Source organism: Urocampus carinirostris, chromosome 8, assembly GCF_059441175.1.
Source record: "Urocampus carinirostris isolate Australia breed hairy pipefish chromosome 8, RoL_Ucar_1.0, whole genome shotgun sequence".
NCBI lineage: Eukaryota > Metazoa > Chordata > Actinopteri > Syngnathiformes > Syngnathidae > Urocampus > Urocampus carinirostris.
Genome location: NC_142356.1, coordinates 16,134,824 through 16,153,463, shown reverse-complemented (window position 1 = coordinate 16,153,463; position 18,640 = coordinate 16,134,824). Strand labels below are relative to the sequence as shown.

The following is an 18,640-nucleotide window of genomic DNA, read 5'->3' as shown; positions in this document are numbered from 1 at the left end:
GATGAAATCCAAGAACGTGCAGTGTGAGTTGAGGTCATTTGAACGTCATCAACATGACTCCAGGGATTTGCTATCACTTTGGAAAATATAATCAACATAATTTCCCATTTCATAAGGGTACAAGCTGAACTAGTAACAAAAACATCATGGATATGTATTTTCTTTAATGTTTTGTTGACCCAGCTTTTGTTTTTAGATCACATGGACTGATCTTCAAACGTCTTTAGATTATCAATTTATATCCATTTTTTTTTTAAATATATATATTTTTTATTTTCACTCATGGTGCAACAGAAATCACAACAAAAAATAATAAATCACATAGAGGAAAAGAGATCACTTATAGCTTATGGAGTCCCCAAAATAACTTTGCCCAAGGACACTTCGACATATAACACAGAGGAGCCAGGAAACGAACCTGCAACTTCTTGATCCCAAGACGAGCGCTCTACCTCCTGAGCAAATGAGGGCAGTGTGGAGTTTATATAGTGTGGTGAGTTGGTTCAGGTGTAAAACTACATTCGTTCAACTGTTATAAATGCATACAAAATGTTATATCCGGCCACTAGAGGGCAGTGTGGAGTTTGTATAGCATGGTAGGTTGGTTCAGGTGTCAAACTACATTTGTTCAACTATTATAAATGCATACAAAATGCTCTCTGTGACACCAGGAGAAAAGTGTTGAGTTTGTATAGCATGCTGAGTTGGTTCAGGTATAAAACTACATTTGTTCAACTGGTATAAATGCTTACCAAATGCTTTCTCCGGCACCAAGAGGGCAGTGTGGAGTTTATATAGTGTGGTGAGTTGGTTCAGGTGTAAAACTACATTCATTCAACTGTTATAAATGCATACCAAATGCTATCTCCGGCACCTAGAGGGCAGTGTGGAGTTTGTATAGCATGGTGGGTTGGTTCAGGTGTAAAACTACATTCGTTCAACTATTATAAATGCATACAAAATGCTCTTTGTGACACCAGGAGAAAAGTGTTGAGTTTGTATAGCATGCAGAGTTGGTTCAGGTGTAAAACTACATTGTAGATGACAAATGAAAGGCTATTATTGTGAAATACTTTGGAATTGTTACCATATCAGGAGAAAAACAGAAAATACTGGACCCTGCATTCCCCTTTTATGGACAATCAGTCGCCTTGACCGCCATGAGTTACGCAATCAGTTCCAGAGCAGATGTTTTCCACGAAAGTTCATACTGAGTTCACGGACGCAAGAATAGCATGGAATTTCATCATATCGTCACACATATTTTTTATTTTGAGATAAAATATAATGCCTCTTCCAATTTAATTCAGAGCCCTACTGGTCTAGTGATTACACAGTGGATTTCGGCTTATTGTTTTTATTATTACTGTTATTATTACTATCATAATTGAGCAACGAGAATAAAGTCGGACATGAAACTGGTCCATGATACAGAAAAGGTTGCTGACCAATGGTTTGATTCCCGACATGCATTTTACATTATTCCAATCCCACAGATGACCAACTTCAAGTCTACATATTATTTATATATATATACCACAGCCATATCCCCTTAGTGGGAGGTAGCTAGAGTCATTTCTGACTCTTTTTGGGTGATTGATTCAGAGGAGGGGATTCCCAGCCCCCACGCTCAACCCAACCAACGTGTTGGGATTCATTAGGTGACCAAACCCCTCAATTCCAACCCCTAATGCTGAACGCCAAGCAGGGAGGCAACGGGTACCAATGTTTAAGTCTTAGGTATGACTCGGCCGAGGCTTGAACCACAACCTCCTAGTCTCGGGGCGGGCGCCGTACCTCCAAGGCCACCGAACTGGTCTACATAGAGAACAATAATTGTTTTGTTTTTTTAAAGAACGCCTCCCTCACACTTGACCTCAATTTTGCTCACATACTGCTGTACAGCTTTCAGTCATGTTTAGAAAGAAGCTATCTTGTCAGACAAAACTGTGAGGCAAGAGTCCTTGGAACAGTATGCACGAGTGAAGTTCATGGCTTCCTAGATATCAGATGTAGAAAGGATCTATGTGGATTTCAGTTATTTTGTATATTATATACATCTGTCTGGAAGACATTGCCCGGTCTCGCCACACAGCAAAGGAGACAAATATTTTAAGGGCTCCTCTGACAACGGCCACTGGCTCTTTGAATTTTTAAAATAAAGACAACCAGGCTCAGAGACCGTTTCTTCCCTAGAGCCACTATTATCCTAAACAAGCACACGAAGCTGCAAGACAAGAAAGACCTTGTCTATGTGTGGAAAAAGTATTTTCCTATTATGTTTCTTTATTCTTATTTTCGGACAATGTTGCCGCTAATGCCTTGCACAAGTTTCCGGTGTACGAGATCCCTCGGTTTTTGAGGTTAAAAGTGAAAATCTGTGAAGTAGCGTCACTCCTTCATAATACCCCTCTAAGGGTTAAACTTAACTCGAGAATAAGACATTACCGGCCGAGAGAAAACAATTATTGATCTACAAATAATAACACAAAACACATAATTGCAATTGAATGAATGGTTTCGTTATCATTATCTAAAAATAAAACAAAATTTGAGAGCTTTTCCTGTCAGTGTAAGAAAGCAATTTAAAGAGCAGCCGGCTAGCTGCGTGCTAGCATCTGGCATCCTTGAATGGAGGCAGATAATCAAAATTAGTTCTCCTCGAATTGTAGATCTACACAAGTTGTGGCTCCATTTCATCCATTTTACGGCTAATGGACCTGGCGTTGGCAAGATATTAGGTCTGCAGGGGTAGCTTTGGAATATTGTCAGCTTAGGCCAGACCAGCAGCACCATTTTTGCCTTCTCCCGGACAAAGAAGCTTCTGGAAACCGATAATAATCCACGCAGCACCCGCAGATGATCACCATTGACTATCCTCAGAGTCCAATTTAACTGATGATTTTCATCTCAATGTAACCTGACACTAAAAGCTAGGAGTCTGATTACAGAGGCAGCGCCTGCCCAGCCCATCAGTCACAGACAGTCAAACCCACCCAACACAGATTGCCATCCCTAATCTGTCCCTGCTGAACACAATGTAAAATACAATGATATTAATGACAACAGAGACAAAAAAAGTAAATTTAAAAATCCGAGAAGGACTAAAGCAGCGATAACCCAAGTTCAAAGTAGAGGAGGGTCTCTGTACACACAATTTAGGTCAGTCTACAAATACTATCTTGTAAATATCACCTCATAATTCTAATGTTCTCTTTCTAATCTCATTTTTATCCTTTAAGTCTTTTATTAAATATGTATCCTGCGGAGAACCATGTCTAATATTGTTGTAAACAATGCACACTCCATTGTTATCGATGACAATAAAAACGATTCTATCCTATTGTAGTCTACATCAATGACATTTCACAAATCACCAAATTGTAGATTTGCATGTCTCTTCTCAGACTGGAATTTTGTACTGACTAATGCCAAATCCAAATCTACGTTCTTGGTGACGATTTGGACTCCTTGGCCAATGATTAAATCAGCAAAAGTTGTTGGCATTGGAGAGTTGCTTGGTCCTGCCTCAAAAAGCTGTGTTCGTCTTCAATTAAAAAGAAATACTTAAAAAGGTAGTTCTTATATTTCTGTCAAGGTGCTCTTGAGTTAATGTTGGCAATCTGTTTGAATGCATTGTTATTAATTGATTTTATGTAATTTCATTGTTCAGGTTTGACATGGTCAGTCAAGAAGGTTTACAGTTAAAGGATTTTGATTTCATTTTTTAATTTCAGCTGCACTTCAAAGCTTCTCTGTCACAGTTAATAAAGCTATCCTTTGTGGTAAGTCGGTCCATATGTCTTTCTTTATTAATTCTCTCATACGTTAATCAGGATACAGTGTAATACCGTTGTGTGAGGTTCATTGAGACATTTTTATAGCAAAAATACCAAACAGAAGACGCTTGTTTATTTTCCAGCTGGGAGAAATTGAGGGACAACCGAACCTGGGAACTTGCTCGTCAGCTTCCCACTGTCCCTCAGTCACCCCAAAATTGTTATTTTTAGCAACTCTGTGTCTCCTAGATAAGAAAAAGGGAAGGAACCACTGTAACTCAGAGACACAGCAAACTTGTCTTATCACGAACATGAGAAAATTTTACAAACATCTATCCTTATTATTCGACCTTCATGTGACATACTATTTAAGTCAAGTCATGTTTATTTGTGACGCCCTTAATCACAAGGAGTCTCAAATGGCTGCACAGACCACATACTATTACAGACTACAGACTATTATTACACCATCCCCTGATCTAAAAGCTACACGAGGGCCAGGAAAACCTCAAAAGCTTCAGCATGAGGAAAATGAAGAAACATTGAGAAGGGACCACACATGACGTAATCCCCCTTCCAGGATGACCAGGCTGCAACGGATGTTGCAATAACAAATAATACACAGCTATTTTCAACACAAAACATAAGTCATTCATATGCTATGGAATAGAAGTGTGTTTTAAGCCTAGATTTAAACAGTTCCACTGAGGTTGCAGAAGGAATCTCAGAGGGCAGAGCATTCCACAGCACCAGATGGAGAACACTCTCAAGCCTGCAGATTTCTTCTTGGCTCTTGGAATCACAATTAGATTGGCATTTTCCAAGCGGAGGCTCTGTGCAAGAACATAGAGGGAAAATAAATCTAAAGGTTATGGGGGAGCAAGTCCATGCATGATTTTGTTTAATAGAACCTTAAAATCACATCTTAAGCTAACAGGGAGCCAATGCAGGTTAGCTAAAATCGGGGTAATGTGATCAAACTTTCTTGTCTTACATAAAAGCCTCGCTACAGCATTTTGTACCAGCTGCAGGCTTTTGATTTTGCACTTCGGGAGACCAGAGAGTAGTACATTTCAGTAATCGAGCATGCTATACAAATGATAATAACAATAAGCAAAAGTGTGATAGCTATCTGATTATTATTCCTACAACTGGACAGCAGAGCACTTAAAACAGTTTTATAGACACATTTTACTCTTTGTCGGTTATTTGTCTTGGGCGGGGCGACGACGCGAGAGGTTTTCTTCGTCCGTGAGGGGGCGAGACCGAATATAATTAGGTAGCACTGCCGTAGGGTTAGCTCATTTGTTGAAGACTTAATAAGTAGGTTTGTATCAGAGGTAATAAAACTGTGCACAGAAAGAAGATAGCCAACTTGGTATTTGCTGAAGGTCTTAGGGAGGGACGTGAGGAAAATAAAAACATCCACCTTTATCAAGAGTTAGCAGAAGAAAGCTCAGTCTTGAGATGCACTTTCAAGATGAAGTTTGACGAGGTGTTAACAGAACTGAACGGTTTTGGCAAATTTCAACACCATCTGATTTATTTTTGTTTGATTTCTCGCTCCGCTTCACCGTTTCACTTCCTCTTGAATAATTTCATTGGCTATATCCCTCCCCACCACTGCAACATCAGCGGTTTGGATGACGGAGCATTTTTTGGGAATCTCTCCGATGAGCAAAAGCTAACGGTCACTATTCCAGTTCAGGATGACGGGACTCTGAGCTCCTGTTTGATGTTTACCCGGCCTCAGTATCATCTATTGCTGAATTTGACCAACACGACGGATCTACCTGCTGTTCCTTGTCAAAATGGATGGGTGTACGATACTTCCACTGTCAAGTCTTCCCTGGCCACAGAGGTGAGCCGAATCCCATTCTTTCCTCCCTCCAATCTGATGATTTATCATCTGGTTTCCTGCTATCCAACAGTGGGATCTGGTTTGTGATCAACGGAGACTGAACAGAGCTATGGCAACCGTCTTCTTTGTGGGCGTTATGATCGGAGCTGTTGTGTTTGGCACGCTAAGTGACAGGTAGGCGCAAATTCTACTTCTGTGCTTTGTTTGCATGATACCATGGGTCAAATTCACTGCTATCCAAAAACTAAGATATGAGCCTTTTTGAACTTTTATCACAAAAGCAATCAGTGAAAAAACTACTGTACAGCAAACAAGAATTTAAACTGCTGGCTAAGACTCTTTGTTGAAGTTTACAGTGGCTTCAGGTTGTTTAAAGACACTCCCAATTGAGAATTTATCACAAATTAGAGGTACTTATTAGATCTGATTAGTGGGTAAATTTGGGCACCTTTTATCGTTCTTTCATCCAACCTCCCATTATCTGCACCGTTTATCTTCAGTAGGGTCACGGGGGTACCGGAGCCCATCCCAGTTATCTTCGGGCAGAGGGCAGGGGACAACCTGAACTGGTTGCCAGCAGGGTTGGGTACGGTTACTTTAACTGGATTACTTTCAATTACTTTTGGATTACTCCAATACCAAATATGCTAATAAAGACTAAAGAAACTAAATATGAATAAAATACTGACTCACAACACGTGGTAAGCTTTCTCTTCTGGCTTTGATCTCTTTGATCTCCGGCAAAACTAACATAAAATGCGACAGAAACAAAATGAAAATAAACCCAAACAGCTTGCCAACGTCATTTTTGCCGTTCCATGTATTCCGTTACTCCCCAAGCCTGCACAAAATTTAGTCATTTTATCCATATTTAGTTTCTTTTGCCTTTTATTAGCATATTTGGTATTGGAGTAATCTAAAAGTAATTGAAAGTAATCCAGTTAAAGTAACCCTACCCGACCCTGGTTGCCAGCCAATCGCAGGGCACACTGGGACAGACAATTTGCTTGCTCATTCACACCTAGGGACAATTTGGATCAGCCAATCAACCTGACATGCATGTTTTTGGAATGTGGGAGGAAACCGGAGTGCCCAGAGCAAACCCACGCAGGCACGGGTAGAATGCGCAAACTCCACACGGAGAGGTTGCTGTAGCTAGACTTGAACCCTAAACCTCTGTGTCACGGGGCGTGGTGGGGTCGAAGGAAAGGGGTGATCGGACCAGAACGGAGGCAGGAGGCAGGAAGGGAGAACTCAATTGCGTAACGATCCAAAAACTTGTATTCACAAAAAATAAAAGTTGTCCAAAACTCTGGGACGTGACAAAACAAACAGTTGATTCTTCCAACTCAACTAAACAGGACAAGGCATAACAGAAAGGACAAAGTTTTAAACTAAAACAGGACAAGGCATAACAGACCGGGAATGTGTAATGAGCCAGCGCCCGCCAAACCCCAAATCCAGCCTTAAATAGCAGACCAGCAATCAGCTGATCTGCTGCAGCTGAGTTCGGGGGCGCGGCAGACTGGTAGCCATGGCGACCGTGACAGAGCCCCCCCTTTAAGGGACAGCTCCTGAGGTCCCCAAAAAAGGAAAAAAATAAAAATAAAATACTACCTCACGCCCCGGAATGGTTCGACGCTCGGCAGGGTTGGCAGGCAAACTGGACCGGCAAACACGAGGACAGACAGGGAATCAGAACCGGCAAACACAGAGGACAGACAGGGAATCAGAACCGGCAAACACAGAGGACAGACAGGGAATCAGAACCGGCAAACACAGAGGACAGACAGGGAATCAGAACCGGCAAACACAGAGGACAGACAGGGAATCAGAACCGGCAAACACAGAGGACAGACAGGGAATCAGAACCGGCAAACACAGAGGACAGACAGGGATTCAGAACCGGCAAACACAGAGGACAGACAGAGATTCAGAACCGGCAAACACAGAGGACAGTCAAAATTGGCAAAAACAGGCGAGAGTCAAAATCAGAACCGGCAAAACAGGAGAGAGTCAAAATCAGAACCGGCAAAACAGGAGCAGCGGAGTCGGACTGGCACGCAGGGGAGACTGAATAGCAGGCAATCGGCACGGGAGTCGGGCAGGCAGGCATGAGAGTCGAACAGGCAGGCGTCAATTCCTCCCGGGACCCCATTCGAGGCACAGCAATGGCCACGACGGGCGGGGCCGTGGTTCGAACGGGCAGGGAGTCGAAGTCGGACTCAGTGGGCGCTTGCCAAGCTGCGTTCTCCAGGTCTCCCCAAATCGCGCTGCGATCGTTCGCTGAGTTCTTGTCGTGGCTGGCTCATTCTGTCACGGGGCGTGGTGGGGTCGAAGGAAAGGGGTGATCGGACCAGAACGGAGGCAGGAGGCAGGAAGGGAGAACTCAATTGCGTAACGATCCAAAAACTTGTATTCACAAAAAATAAAAGTTGTCCAAAACTCTGGGACGTGACAAAACAAACAGTTGATTCTTCCAACTCAACTAAACAGGACAAGGCATAACAGAAAGGACAAAGTTTTAAACTAAAACAGGACAAGGCATAACAGACCGGGAATGTGTAATGAGCCAGCGCCCGCCAAACCCAAAATCCAGCCTTAAATAGCAGACCAGCAATCAGCTGATCTGCTGCAGCTGAGTTCGGGGGCGCGGCAGACTGGTAGCCATGGCGACCGTGACACCTCTGCACTTTGGGGCTGCGCACTAACCAACCAAAAATGCCTGCCGGCAGCTCATACCTGGAAAGGACTTGGAATTATGTCATTTTTAATGTTTCTCGGAACATCATATTATATCCTCTTTCAATGACTGCCATTAAAAACTGAATCTATTTTCTCAGACATCCATATCTGTTTTCCAACATTGTCTTGCAGGTATGGCAGGAAAACAATGCTTATGGTGTCCTACCTGACAACGGCATTTTTTGGAATGTTGAGCGCCATGGCTTACAATTTCACCATGTTTGCAGTCATGAGATTCTTTACAGGATTCGGTTGCGCTGGACTTATTGTGATCTGCAAGGTCGTAGGTGAGTATCAAGATTAGCTTTTAAAACATGTCGGTTATGGCGTGTTCTAGGACCAAAATGTTCCTAGTATCTCCCCAATGCTAATTTGTTTAAGCCATTTTATGATTTTGTCTCAGTATTAGTCCAAGTTTGCACATTTTCGCTTTGTGTTGACTGTTACAGTTTTAAGTGTAATTTCATCCGGTTAAATCACAAATTGCCGCTGGAATGCTCTTCCTCTCCGCCATGACAACATGGCTGAGTTGGGGGATATTTAAGATTTTGTGCTTCTCCACCTTCCTTAAGAATGCCCGAAAGATATTCTTTTGGGTTTAGATCCGGAGAATTACTTGGCCAGTCCGTCCCCTCTACCCTTAGCCACTTTAGAAAAGCTTTAGTCATCTTAGTGTATTTGGAGTCTTTGTTTCTGGAGAGAGGGGATCCAGTATCCCACAGTACATCCTTCAGTTTGTGTTTCCCTTGATGAATTTCAACTCCCTAACTCCAGTTTCACTCATGCAGCCCCAAACCATGACATTCCCAACTCCATGCTTGACATTAGGCACGACACAAACATGTTTGTACTCCTCACGTGGTTGCCGAGACACATGCTTCACACCGTCTAAGCTAAATTAATTAATCTTTGTCTCATCAAAACAGAGGAAATCTTTCTAGTAAGGCATGGCCTTTATTTACATTCTTATTTTCACTTCTATTACACATTATACTTAAATCTATGCCGACATTTGAGGGATGTACTCACTTTTTGTGATGTACTTTATATATATATATATATATATATATATATATATATATATATATATATATATATATATATATATATATATATATACACACACATATATATTCTCTATTTATCAGTCTTTATACTGTATATTTTGCCAACTGGAGTTCTCGTTCTAATATCATAACTATGATGGAGGTGAGTTTGATTCTTAATCTGATGTTTTTTATTCCAATATTTAGTATACATTCAATTTAGTCAAGTCAAGTCAAGTCATTTTTATTTGTATAGCCCTTAATCACAATAAGTCTCTAAGGGCTTCACAGATTAGTACACTATGTTACACAGACTATTTTTCAGCCGACAAGAAGAGTAGGTTATTATTCATATGCAATGGAGTAGAAGTGAGTTTTAAGTTTAGATTTAAACATTTCCACTGAGGTTGCAGATCGGATCTCAGGGGGAAGAGCATTCCACAGCACCGGTGCCCGGATGGAGAACGCTCTCGAACCAGCAGAACACTTCTTTGCTCTCGGGATCACCAGAAGACCGGCACTCTCAGATCGTAGGCTTCGGACCGGGACATAAGGGCAGATCAGATCTGAAAGATAAGAGGGAGCAAGTCCATGTATGATTTTGTACAATACTAAGAGAACCTTGAAGTCACATCTTTGGCTAACTGGGAGCCAGTGCAAGTTAGCCAAAATCGGTGTTATGTGATCGTACTTTTTTGTCCTAGTTAAAAGCCTCGCTGCGGCATTTTGTACTAGCTGAAGAGACTTGATTCTGGACTTCGGGAGACCGGAGAGTAGTGCATTACAGTAATCGAGACGGGAGGTAACAAATGCATGAATTATAGTTTCCGCATCAGACTGAGACAGTATTGAACGGATTTTGGCAATGTTACGAAGATGGAAGAAAGCGGTTCTAGTAATTTTCTTTACATGCATCTCAAAGGTTAGATCAGGGTCAAATATGACACCTAAATTTTTAACTGAGTCACTCTGTGTGATGTGACATTTGTCAATGTTCACAGCAGTTTTTGAGAATAAGTCACGGCATTTAGATGGACCAATGACTAACATTTCGGTCTTTTCAGAGTTTAGTCGATTTCAGTTGACTATAAGTCAAGTCAATGACTGTTGCCGACTTTGAAACCCCCCCCAAAACTCCAAAAGTGACAAGAATTTCAAATTTAACATTATAGGTTTAGAATGGACGGACACGAAGAGTCGACGGGTCATGGCCATATGTATAGGCTTGGACTGGTGTGTGATCACGATGCTCCTGGCTGCTGTGGCTTATTTTGTGAACGAGTGGAGATACTTAGCAGCTGTGGCAAACATCCCACTCTTTGTCGCCATCTTGTCTTGGAGGTAAACAAAACACTGTACCGTATTAATTTTGGCATGCAATTTATTCATTATTTTTAAAAGGTTTTGCATTAATGATAGGTACCTTCCTCAGGTGCCTGTATTCCCATTCAGGAACCAATGCTCTAGGCCAGGGGGGGGTGTTAACAAACACTAGATCACACTCCAACAACATGGCCCAATTTAGAGATTACAAACATTGCTTATTCAAACATCATTACTAATGTTTCAATAAAAGAAATAATTGTGGCAGGATACCAAGGTTACCATGACAAATGAACAAGTAAGAGGGGGGAGACAAAATCACAGGCAGAGAAAAACTTCATCCGGAAATGGGACCCGCTGGAAAATAAAAACAACCAATGTGTACAAGAACAGATTTTTCTTGGCTTGAACACAACCCTCACTGACACCTCCAACAGCAAGCAGACACACCCACAACTCCTCCACATCACACTCCAACAACATATTGGAAAATAAGGAAAAAAAAACAAGAATGCACTCGGCAAACGAATGTTTCTGGCACTGAGAGTAAAATTAGTGTGATAATGAGATAAGCTCTAATGCCTTGTTGTATGTTATCTATACCACTAGTGATCCAGTGCTAAAGTAGTGGAGCCCTCACCACCATAATCCGGGTTCAATTTCCATTGCTATTTTAATCAGCAATATTTATTGACATAACAGTCATTTTTGGGAGTGCGCCTCATATATAAAGAAAGTATTTTTAATATGTACTTGTGAATGTCTGCATGTTTGCTATTCTAAAAAGACTTATTTCCATGTTTTTTTTTGTCTTTTTTTTAAATATTTTTGTCTGAATGAAATATGCAAAAAAATCCCTCCCCAAAAAAGTGATCAGTCTTTTTGAAACGGCAGTGACAGTATGAGAAAAATGATATATGCTTACATTATCCTTTTGCCTCATATATTGCCGAGTTTCAAGGATTCAAGACGGAGTCGGTAGATACAAAAAAAAAATACAGTAACATTTTCCTCCCTGCCCATTTTTAACCCAAGAAGTTTGCCCACCCCTGTTCTCAGCTGTGAATCTAATCATATAAAACAGAAATGCTATTCAAGTCCACATTAGAGTATTTTGGTCATTATAAACCTTGAGTTTTGTACTTAGGTGGATGCCACAGTCGGCACGATGGCTTCTAACCCAAGGGAAGGTTAACCGCTCGCATTCCTTCCTGAGGAAATGTGCAAAAGCCAACCGCCGAGAACAATTCATGGATCAACTCAAACCCGAGGTGCAGACTCATTCGACACTTTACCCCTTGTGGATGAATGCAAAATGAACACACGCGTTCTCCTGATTTGCAGAATTTGTCCAAGGTAATAGTGGTGGAAAATGAAAACAGGAAATATTCCGTATTGGATTTGGTGAGGACACCCCGGATGAGGAGATTAGCTATGCTCACCGGCATCACTTGGTAAAGTAAACACATTTTATTTATTTAATAAAATTATCCCAAGATTATTTAGTACATACTTTACCATCACCTGCCACAATGCCTCTCTATCAACTCTTTTCCAAGTCCAAGACGGCCAAACAAACATCCTTACCTTTTGCAAAATATTTCTCACTCACCTGTTGTACTGCAAACACCTGATCCACACATCCACTTCCTTTCCTGAAACCACTCTGCTCCTCCATCACCACCTCATCCGTTCTTCCTCTCACTCTCTTAATCAAGACTCTTCCATACAGCTTACCCGGAACAGACAACAAACTGATACCTTTCGAATTGGTACATTCATACTTATCACCTTTACCCCCATACAATGGCACCACACATGCACTACACCAATCAACAGGAACCACACCACTTAAAAAGCATACATTCATCAAGCGTACTAACCAGTCAGTCATAGCCGTGCCACCTTTTTTCAAGCATTCAGCAGTACAACCATCCAACCCAGGTGCCTTCCCCCTTTCATTTCTTTCACTGCCTCTTGCACCTTCCATGTTTCCACAGGCTTCACATTTAAATCACCCAACACGGGCATTCTCCCCATACCACCGAGCGCCTCGACTCTCACTTATCTCCCATCCTCCACATTTAGCAACTCCTCAGAATACTCTGCCCATCTCGTCCTGACTGCACTACCGCTAACCAGCAATCTACCGTTCTTATCTTTCACTTTCTCTTCCTTTCCAGACTCGCTCTTTCTTACTCTTTTCACTTCTTTCCAGAACACTTTTCTTCTTTCCTCAAAGTTCGCTCCTATCTTTCGACACCATTCATCATTTGCTTTCCTTTTCGCTGCTTCCACGACCGCTTTTACCCACCTTTTCTTCACTTTATACTTTTCATACGCATCACCACTCTTATCTTGCAGCCACTCCTTTAAGGCACATCTCTTCTCTGTCACAACCTCTGAGACCTCATCATTTCCTAATACCTCGACCAACTTTTCTGAACAAGAATAGTGGAAGATTATTTGGTCAGTTGTATCAGTGTTTTTCAACCAGTGTGCTGGGTCACACAAGTGTGCAGTGAGACCTTGTGTGCCGCTGGAATTTGCCCAATTTTATCTATAAAAAAATAGTATAGTATTTTTGCTATCTTCAAAGGAGGAACTGTAATAGTCATCCATATTAGTAGGTGGCAGTAGATTTTATATAATTTTTATGTACTAATTGTCTGCTCTTGAGGTAGCACAGTACATTTAATAACTTAATTTGTTTAACAAAGCGGTTTAAGATTGCACTGTAAAAAATAAAAAACATAAAGCACATCATTCTTTTTTATTTTAAGTATTATTTTCTTCTTTTTATATACTAATTATCTGTTTATGAGGTATTACAGTGAAATATTTGACTTCATTTTCAAACATTTTCGACGAACGGTGTGCCTTGGAACTTTATAAATAAAAGTGTACCTTGGTTCAAAAAGTGTTGAAAAACCCTGAGTTATACGATTAAAATGTATATCCATGTTGTATATTTGGACTGGTGCAAAATTACAGCGCTGTTGGATATTAAAAAAATGTTGTGCGAGTCATTAATCTTGGTGTGGCACACTGATTTACAAGGAAATTTGAAAGTGGCACTCCACACCAAAAAGGTTGCTGACCCCTGGTATAGAATGTTTACACACAAACTATTTAGATTTTTCTTTGGGGTGGATACTGGGTGACCTCTCATAGCGCCACATGCCGGTGGCGGCAGAAAGAAACACTACAGCACTGTCCTCTACTCAAAAAATGTGCACACAATACAAAATCTAACTTAGAGCAATGACCAAGTATTTTTTAACATCCCGATAAAAATGTTACAATCTACCGTTTTTCATAACTCAAAAGTTCGTAAGTAGGGGAGCGTTTGTATACTCTTTTTTTTGTATTGACAATGTTGATTGTTCCTTGGTCATTGTTAGTGCAGTGACATCTGCTGGACACTTGCCGTAACAGCAGGTTTGGCGTGCGGTTTCTTTTTGTAGAGGAACAACTTTTGACGTAAAAATAAAGGCCCTTTAAATGATTCTACGTGAAAAAAAACAATTCAACATCTGAAAATCACCTTTATCCATTCTGAAAAAGGATGTTCGGCAGCTCAGCAATGGTTTGATTTGCTCCATTATCCAGGTTTGGACTGGCCTTTTGCTACTACGGGATCAGCTTGAACGTTTCTGGATATGGAGTCAACATGTACCTGACGCAGTTCATCTACGGAGTCATCGAAATTCCCTCCAAGCTTGTCTTTTTAACTTTGGACATAGTCGGGCGCCGCTTGACTCTGGCTTGCGGCCTTTTTCTCACCGGGCTGTGCCTGTTTATTAATATGTTCATCCCACTGAGTGAGTAACTGAGAAAAACTACGATGAGATGTGACTGACCATAATTTTCTTGTTTTCTTTTCAGGTCATGCCGCTTATCTGACAGCGGTAGCAACGATGGGCAAGATGTTTGTCCAAGTATCGTTTAATGTTGTCTTTCTGTATATGACAGAGCTCTACCCTACAGTCTTGAGGTTAGTGAAGAGAAATGTTCACACATCTGACATTTTTTTACTAAGTAAATGGTTTTGAACATGGCTCGGGAACAGTTTCATCGATGCTAACTGTTATGGCCTCATGGAAACCTTTTCCACTATCCACCTGTTAAACACCTCCACACCCTTGGAAGACCCAGCTCATCGATTCCTTTCTGTTAGGGATCCAAGAAGCTGGACCCGCTGAGTGGGTCGCCCACGTGTATCGTGGCTCTCACAGCTGGGAAGATGCATGCAGGGCTGAACCCTTATCTGTGTTGGCGTAGATCAGGCGCTTTCAACCTTTTTCAAGCGAAGAGCTACTTATTGTTTTATTTACCTTTTAGATCATCCAGTTTGATATGCATTTATGAAACAACATAACAGTATTATTTGTGTCTTTATGTGAACATATCTTGCAATGCTGGGATCCTAGTTCCTTGTATTTGTTATTATTTTCTTTTCTGATAGGTATTATAAAATAAACACATTCATTCTTAGGGACAATTTTGTCACGCTAATAAACCTACCAAGCATATTTTGGGAATGTGTGAAACCAGTATACCCAGAGAAAACCCACAAAGGCATTGGGAGAATCTGGCCTCTATCTGAAATTGAACACAGGACATCTGAACTGTGAGGGAGAACAGTTAATCGCTGTGCAGCCTACGTATATGTAATGTTGTTAACATGTTATTACTATGTTGTAACTATGTTATTACCAGGTTGATTATTGGAAATAGGGTTGAATAGACTCAGTCAACTACTAGACACATTTTTTGCTAGAAAATCACAATGACTCAGCACTTGTGAGCCATTTTAAGAACACGTCCATGGGCACCTCAGCTGAGGGCACCCTGGTCCCTGCGGGCACCACGTTGGAGACCCCTGGCGTGGACAAGCTGTCTCACGCTGCATGATCTATTCCAGACAAGTATTTTAACAAAGACAACAAGAGATAAAGCAGTTCTTTGAGGAATTTTATTACAAAGAAAATAAATAAGAAACAAACAGAATAGTGTGGCTTGTGATCAGGACAAAGTTCTCCCTAAAACAAGCATCGAAAAATTGCTGTTTTTATAAGAAAGAGGTGTGGATTGACAAAAATGAAACTTAGCTGGAAAATATAACTTAACTGTGATGAAATTTTTCAGTAAGGAAGGGAGTCACATCTTTCACAAGAGACTTTTGTAAAAAAAGAGAAAAAAAAATTGGACACCTCTGATTTACTCTTGTTGTATAAAATCTGACCTTGTTAGGATGAAACAAAACATTTAAAGATGCTCGTATGTTAACAGGCAAAACGGAATAGGCTTCTGCAACGTGATGGCCCGTCTGGGTGTGGCCGTAAGTCCTCTGGTCTTCTTCCTAGAAGACGTGTGGGTCAGCTTGCCAAATTTAGTTTTTTGCCTTGTGGCTATTGTCGCTGGGGTGTCTACCTGCTTTCTCAAGGAGACCACAAATGCGTACCTACCGGAAACTATCGAGGATGTTGAAAAAAAATGGTGATTAACCCTGAATTTTCAATCAATCCCTCAAGTCCCACTATTTGCTAATAACCAATTTTTGCTTTTCAGAACAATCACCTGATGAAAAGTGTCCTTTGTGATGGGGAACATATCAAGGATTTTTCTTTATGTGTAAAATGTCTAAAAGTAGAAAGACTAGATAAATATCTAGAGTCGTTTTCAACCGATACAATCAATCAGTCCGGTTGTGTTTGTTCCATTTTAATAAATGTATGTATTTTATCACTTTGTGTTGTTTTTAATCATACAAACATTTTAACAAAGGACATCTACATCTACTTACAAATGTCTTTACATACGAAAGTTGTAAATGGGAAAATATCGCCTCTCGTCACAAAGCCGTTTCAGGACACAAAGTCGAAAATACAGTACAAAACGCGCTGCCATTTACAGCTCTTGGAGTTCTACCTGGCACCCGGTAAGTATGCGTGAATCCCAGCATGCTCTTTGTTTTCCCGTCCCTGGAGTGCTCTTTGTGTCTCCTCCCCGTTCCATGAACAGTCTATCGCTACTGAGCGCTATCGTTCACAATGGAACCCACGAAAGATGCAAAAAAGTCAACAAGGAGAAAAGAAGAGGAAAATACTTTTTCTGGCCATGGAAACAAAGCAGCAGATAATCCAAAACGTAAGAAAACATACATTGCTGGACACTCTGGTTAATCAGCACCACCAAAGCTCTGAACAGGACCAGCCCGAGCCTTCATGGGGCCCTAAGCAAAATTAGATTAGGGGCCTTTTATTACTTGATCATTTGCACTTGATCATTTGCATACCTACTATCACTCATTCCATGTTCTACTCCAGGGGTGGGCAACTATTTGGAGTCGGGGCCGCATTGGGTCTAAAATTTTGGGCCAAGGGGGCCGTTCTTGGAAAAAGAACCAATTTTTAAATTTGGGAATTGATATCCTTGCAGACTTTTCCATAGTATAGTTCTTTTGTACTAGATCAAGTCAAGTCATGTTTATTTGATTAGCCCTCAATCACAAGTAGTCTAAAAGGGTTGCACAGACCACATACTATTACAGACTACAGACTATTATGACACCATCCCCTGATCGAAAAGCTACACGAGGGCCAGGAAAACCTCAAAAGCCTCAGCATGAGGAAAATGAAAAAAACGTGAGAAGGGACCGCACATGAGGTAATCCCCCTTCCACGATGACCAGGCTGCAACGGATGATGCAATAACAAATAATACACAGATATTTTCAACACAAAACATAAGTCATTCATATGCTATGGAATAGAAGTGTGTTTTAAGCCTAGATTTAAACAGTTCCACCGAGGTTGCAGAAGTAATCTCAGAGGGGAGAGCATTCCACAGCACCAGATGGAGAACGCTCTCGAGCCTGCAGATTTCTTTTTGGCTCTTGGAGTCACAAGTAGGTCGGCATTTTCCAAGCGGAGGCGCTGTGCATGAACATAGGGGGAAACTAAATATAAAGGTTATGGGGGAGCATGTCTATGCATGATTTTGTTTAATACCGACAGAACCTTAAAATCATATCTTAAGCTAACAGAGAATCAATGCAGGTTAGCTAAAATCGGGGTAATGTGATCAAACTTTCTTGTCTTAGTTAAAAGCCTCACTACAGAATTTTGTACCAGCTGAAGTCTCTTGATTTTGGACTTCAGGAGACCAGAGAGTAGTACATTACAGTAATTGAGCATGCTATGCAAATTATAATAATAATAAGCAAACGTGTGATAGCTCTCTGATTATTATTCCTATAAATGGACAGCATAGGACTTAGTTTTATAGACGTATTTTGCTCTCTGGTGGTTATTTGTCTTGGGCGGGGGGCCGACGCGAGAGGTTTTCTTCATCCGTGGAGGGGCGTGACAGAAAATAATTAAGAAGTACTGTCGTCGGGTTAGGGCTGTACTTTTACGTCCGCACTGTACTGTGATAAATGTCTACGCATGGGACTGTTTGAAATGCAATTTTGATTCCTTTGTTTACCAAGTACATCTGTAGAAATTGACAACTAAAGTTGACTTTGATGATTTTTTTTTATTATTAATAGCATTTTATTTTTATTATTACTGTCTCGTCTTGCGGAGGCAGACCCAGATGTAGGGAAGCCGGAGGCAGGCGTGCTTAACAAAGAATAGTATTTATTAACAAAAACAGGAACAACAAACGTGTTTCTTAAAACAAATGGGAAAGTATTCAAACCATAAACAAAAACCAAACCTGACATGGTAGCAAATACAGGATGAAAAAGGCATGAAAACGCAGGTGGAAGTGGCAGACCCTGACAAATACTTCACAAAAGTAGTAAATAAATGTAATATAAATAATCAACAGATCAGTTTATTATCAAAATCATCATTTGTTGAAGACTTAATAAG

At 40.8% G+C, this 18,640-nt stretch overlaps 1 protein-coding gene across 1 annotated transcript; it reads left to right on the top strand.

The window, feature by feature from the left end:
• Window positions 1-4,904: 4,904 nt before the first annotated feature.
• On the top strand, window positions 4,905-16,490 carry LOC148360833 (solute carrier family 22 member 7-like). Its single transcript, XM_088343057.1, has 10 exons — window positions 4,905-5,640; window positions 5,711-5,814; window positions 8,518-8,672; window positions 10,604-10,772; window positions 11,902-12,025; window positions 12,099-12,208; window positions 14,367-14,578; window positions 14,643-14,751; window positions 16,050-16,256; window positions 16,329-16,490. Coding segments are annotated over exons 1-10 (1,572 nt in total). The 5' UTR covers window positions 4,905-5,259; the 3' UTR covers window positions 16,330-16,490.
• Window positions 16,491-18,640: the final 2,150 nt, after the last annotated feature.

Bases quoted from the DNA above. Each gene is read 5' to 3' on its own strand.
- LOC148360833 (XM_088343057.1), top strand. From the start codon at position 5,260: ATGAAGTTTGACGAGGTGTTAACAGAACTGAACGGTTTTGGCAAATTT. The intron at 12,026-12,098 runs GTGCAGACTCAT...CCTGATTTGCAG, and splicing joins TGGATCAACTCAAACCCGAG to AATTTGTCCAAGGTAATAGT. The intron at 14,579-14,642 runs GTGAGTAACTGA...TTTTCTTTTCAG, and splicing joins TAATATGTTCATCCCACTGA to GTCATGCCGCTTATCTGACA.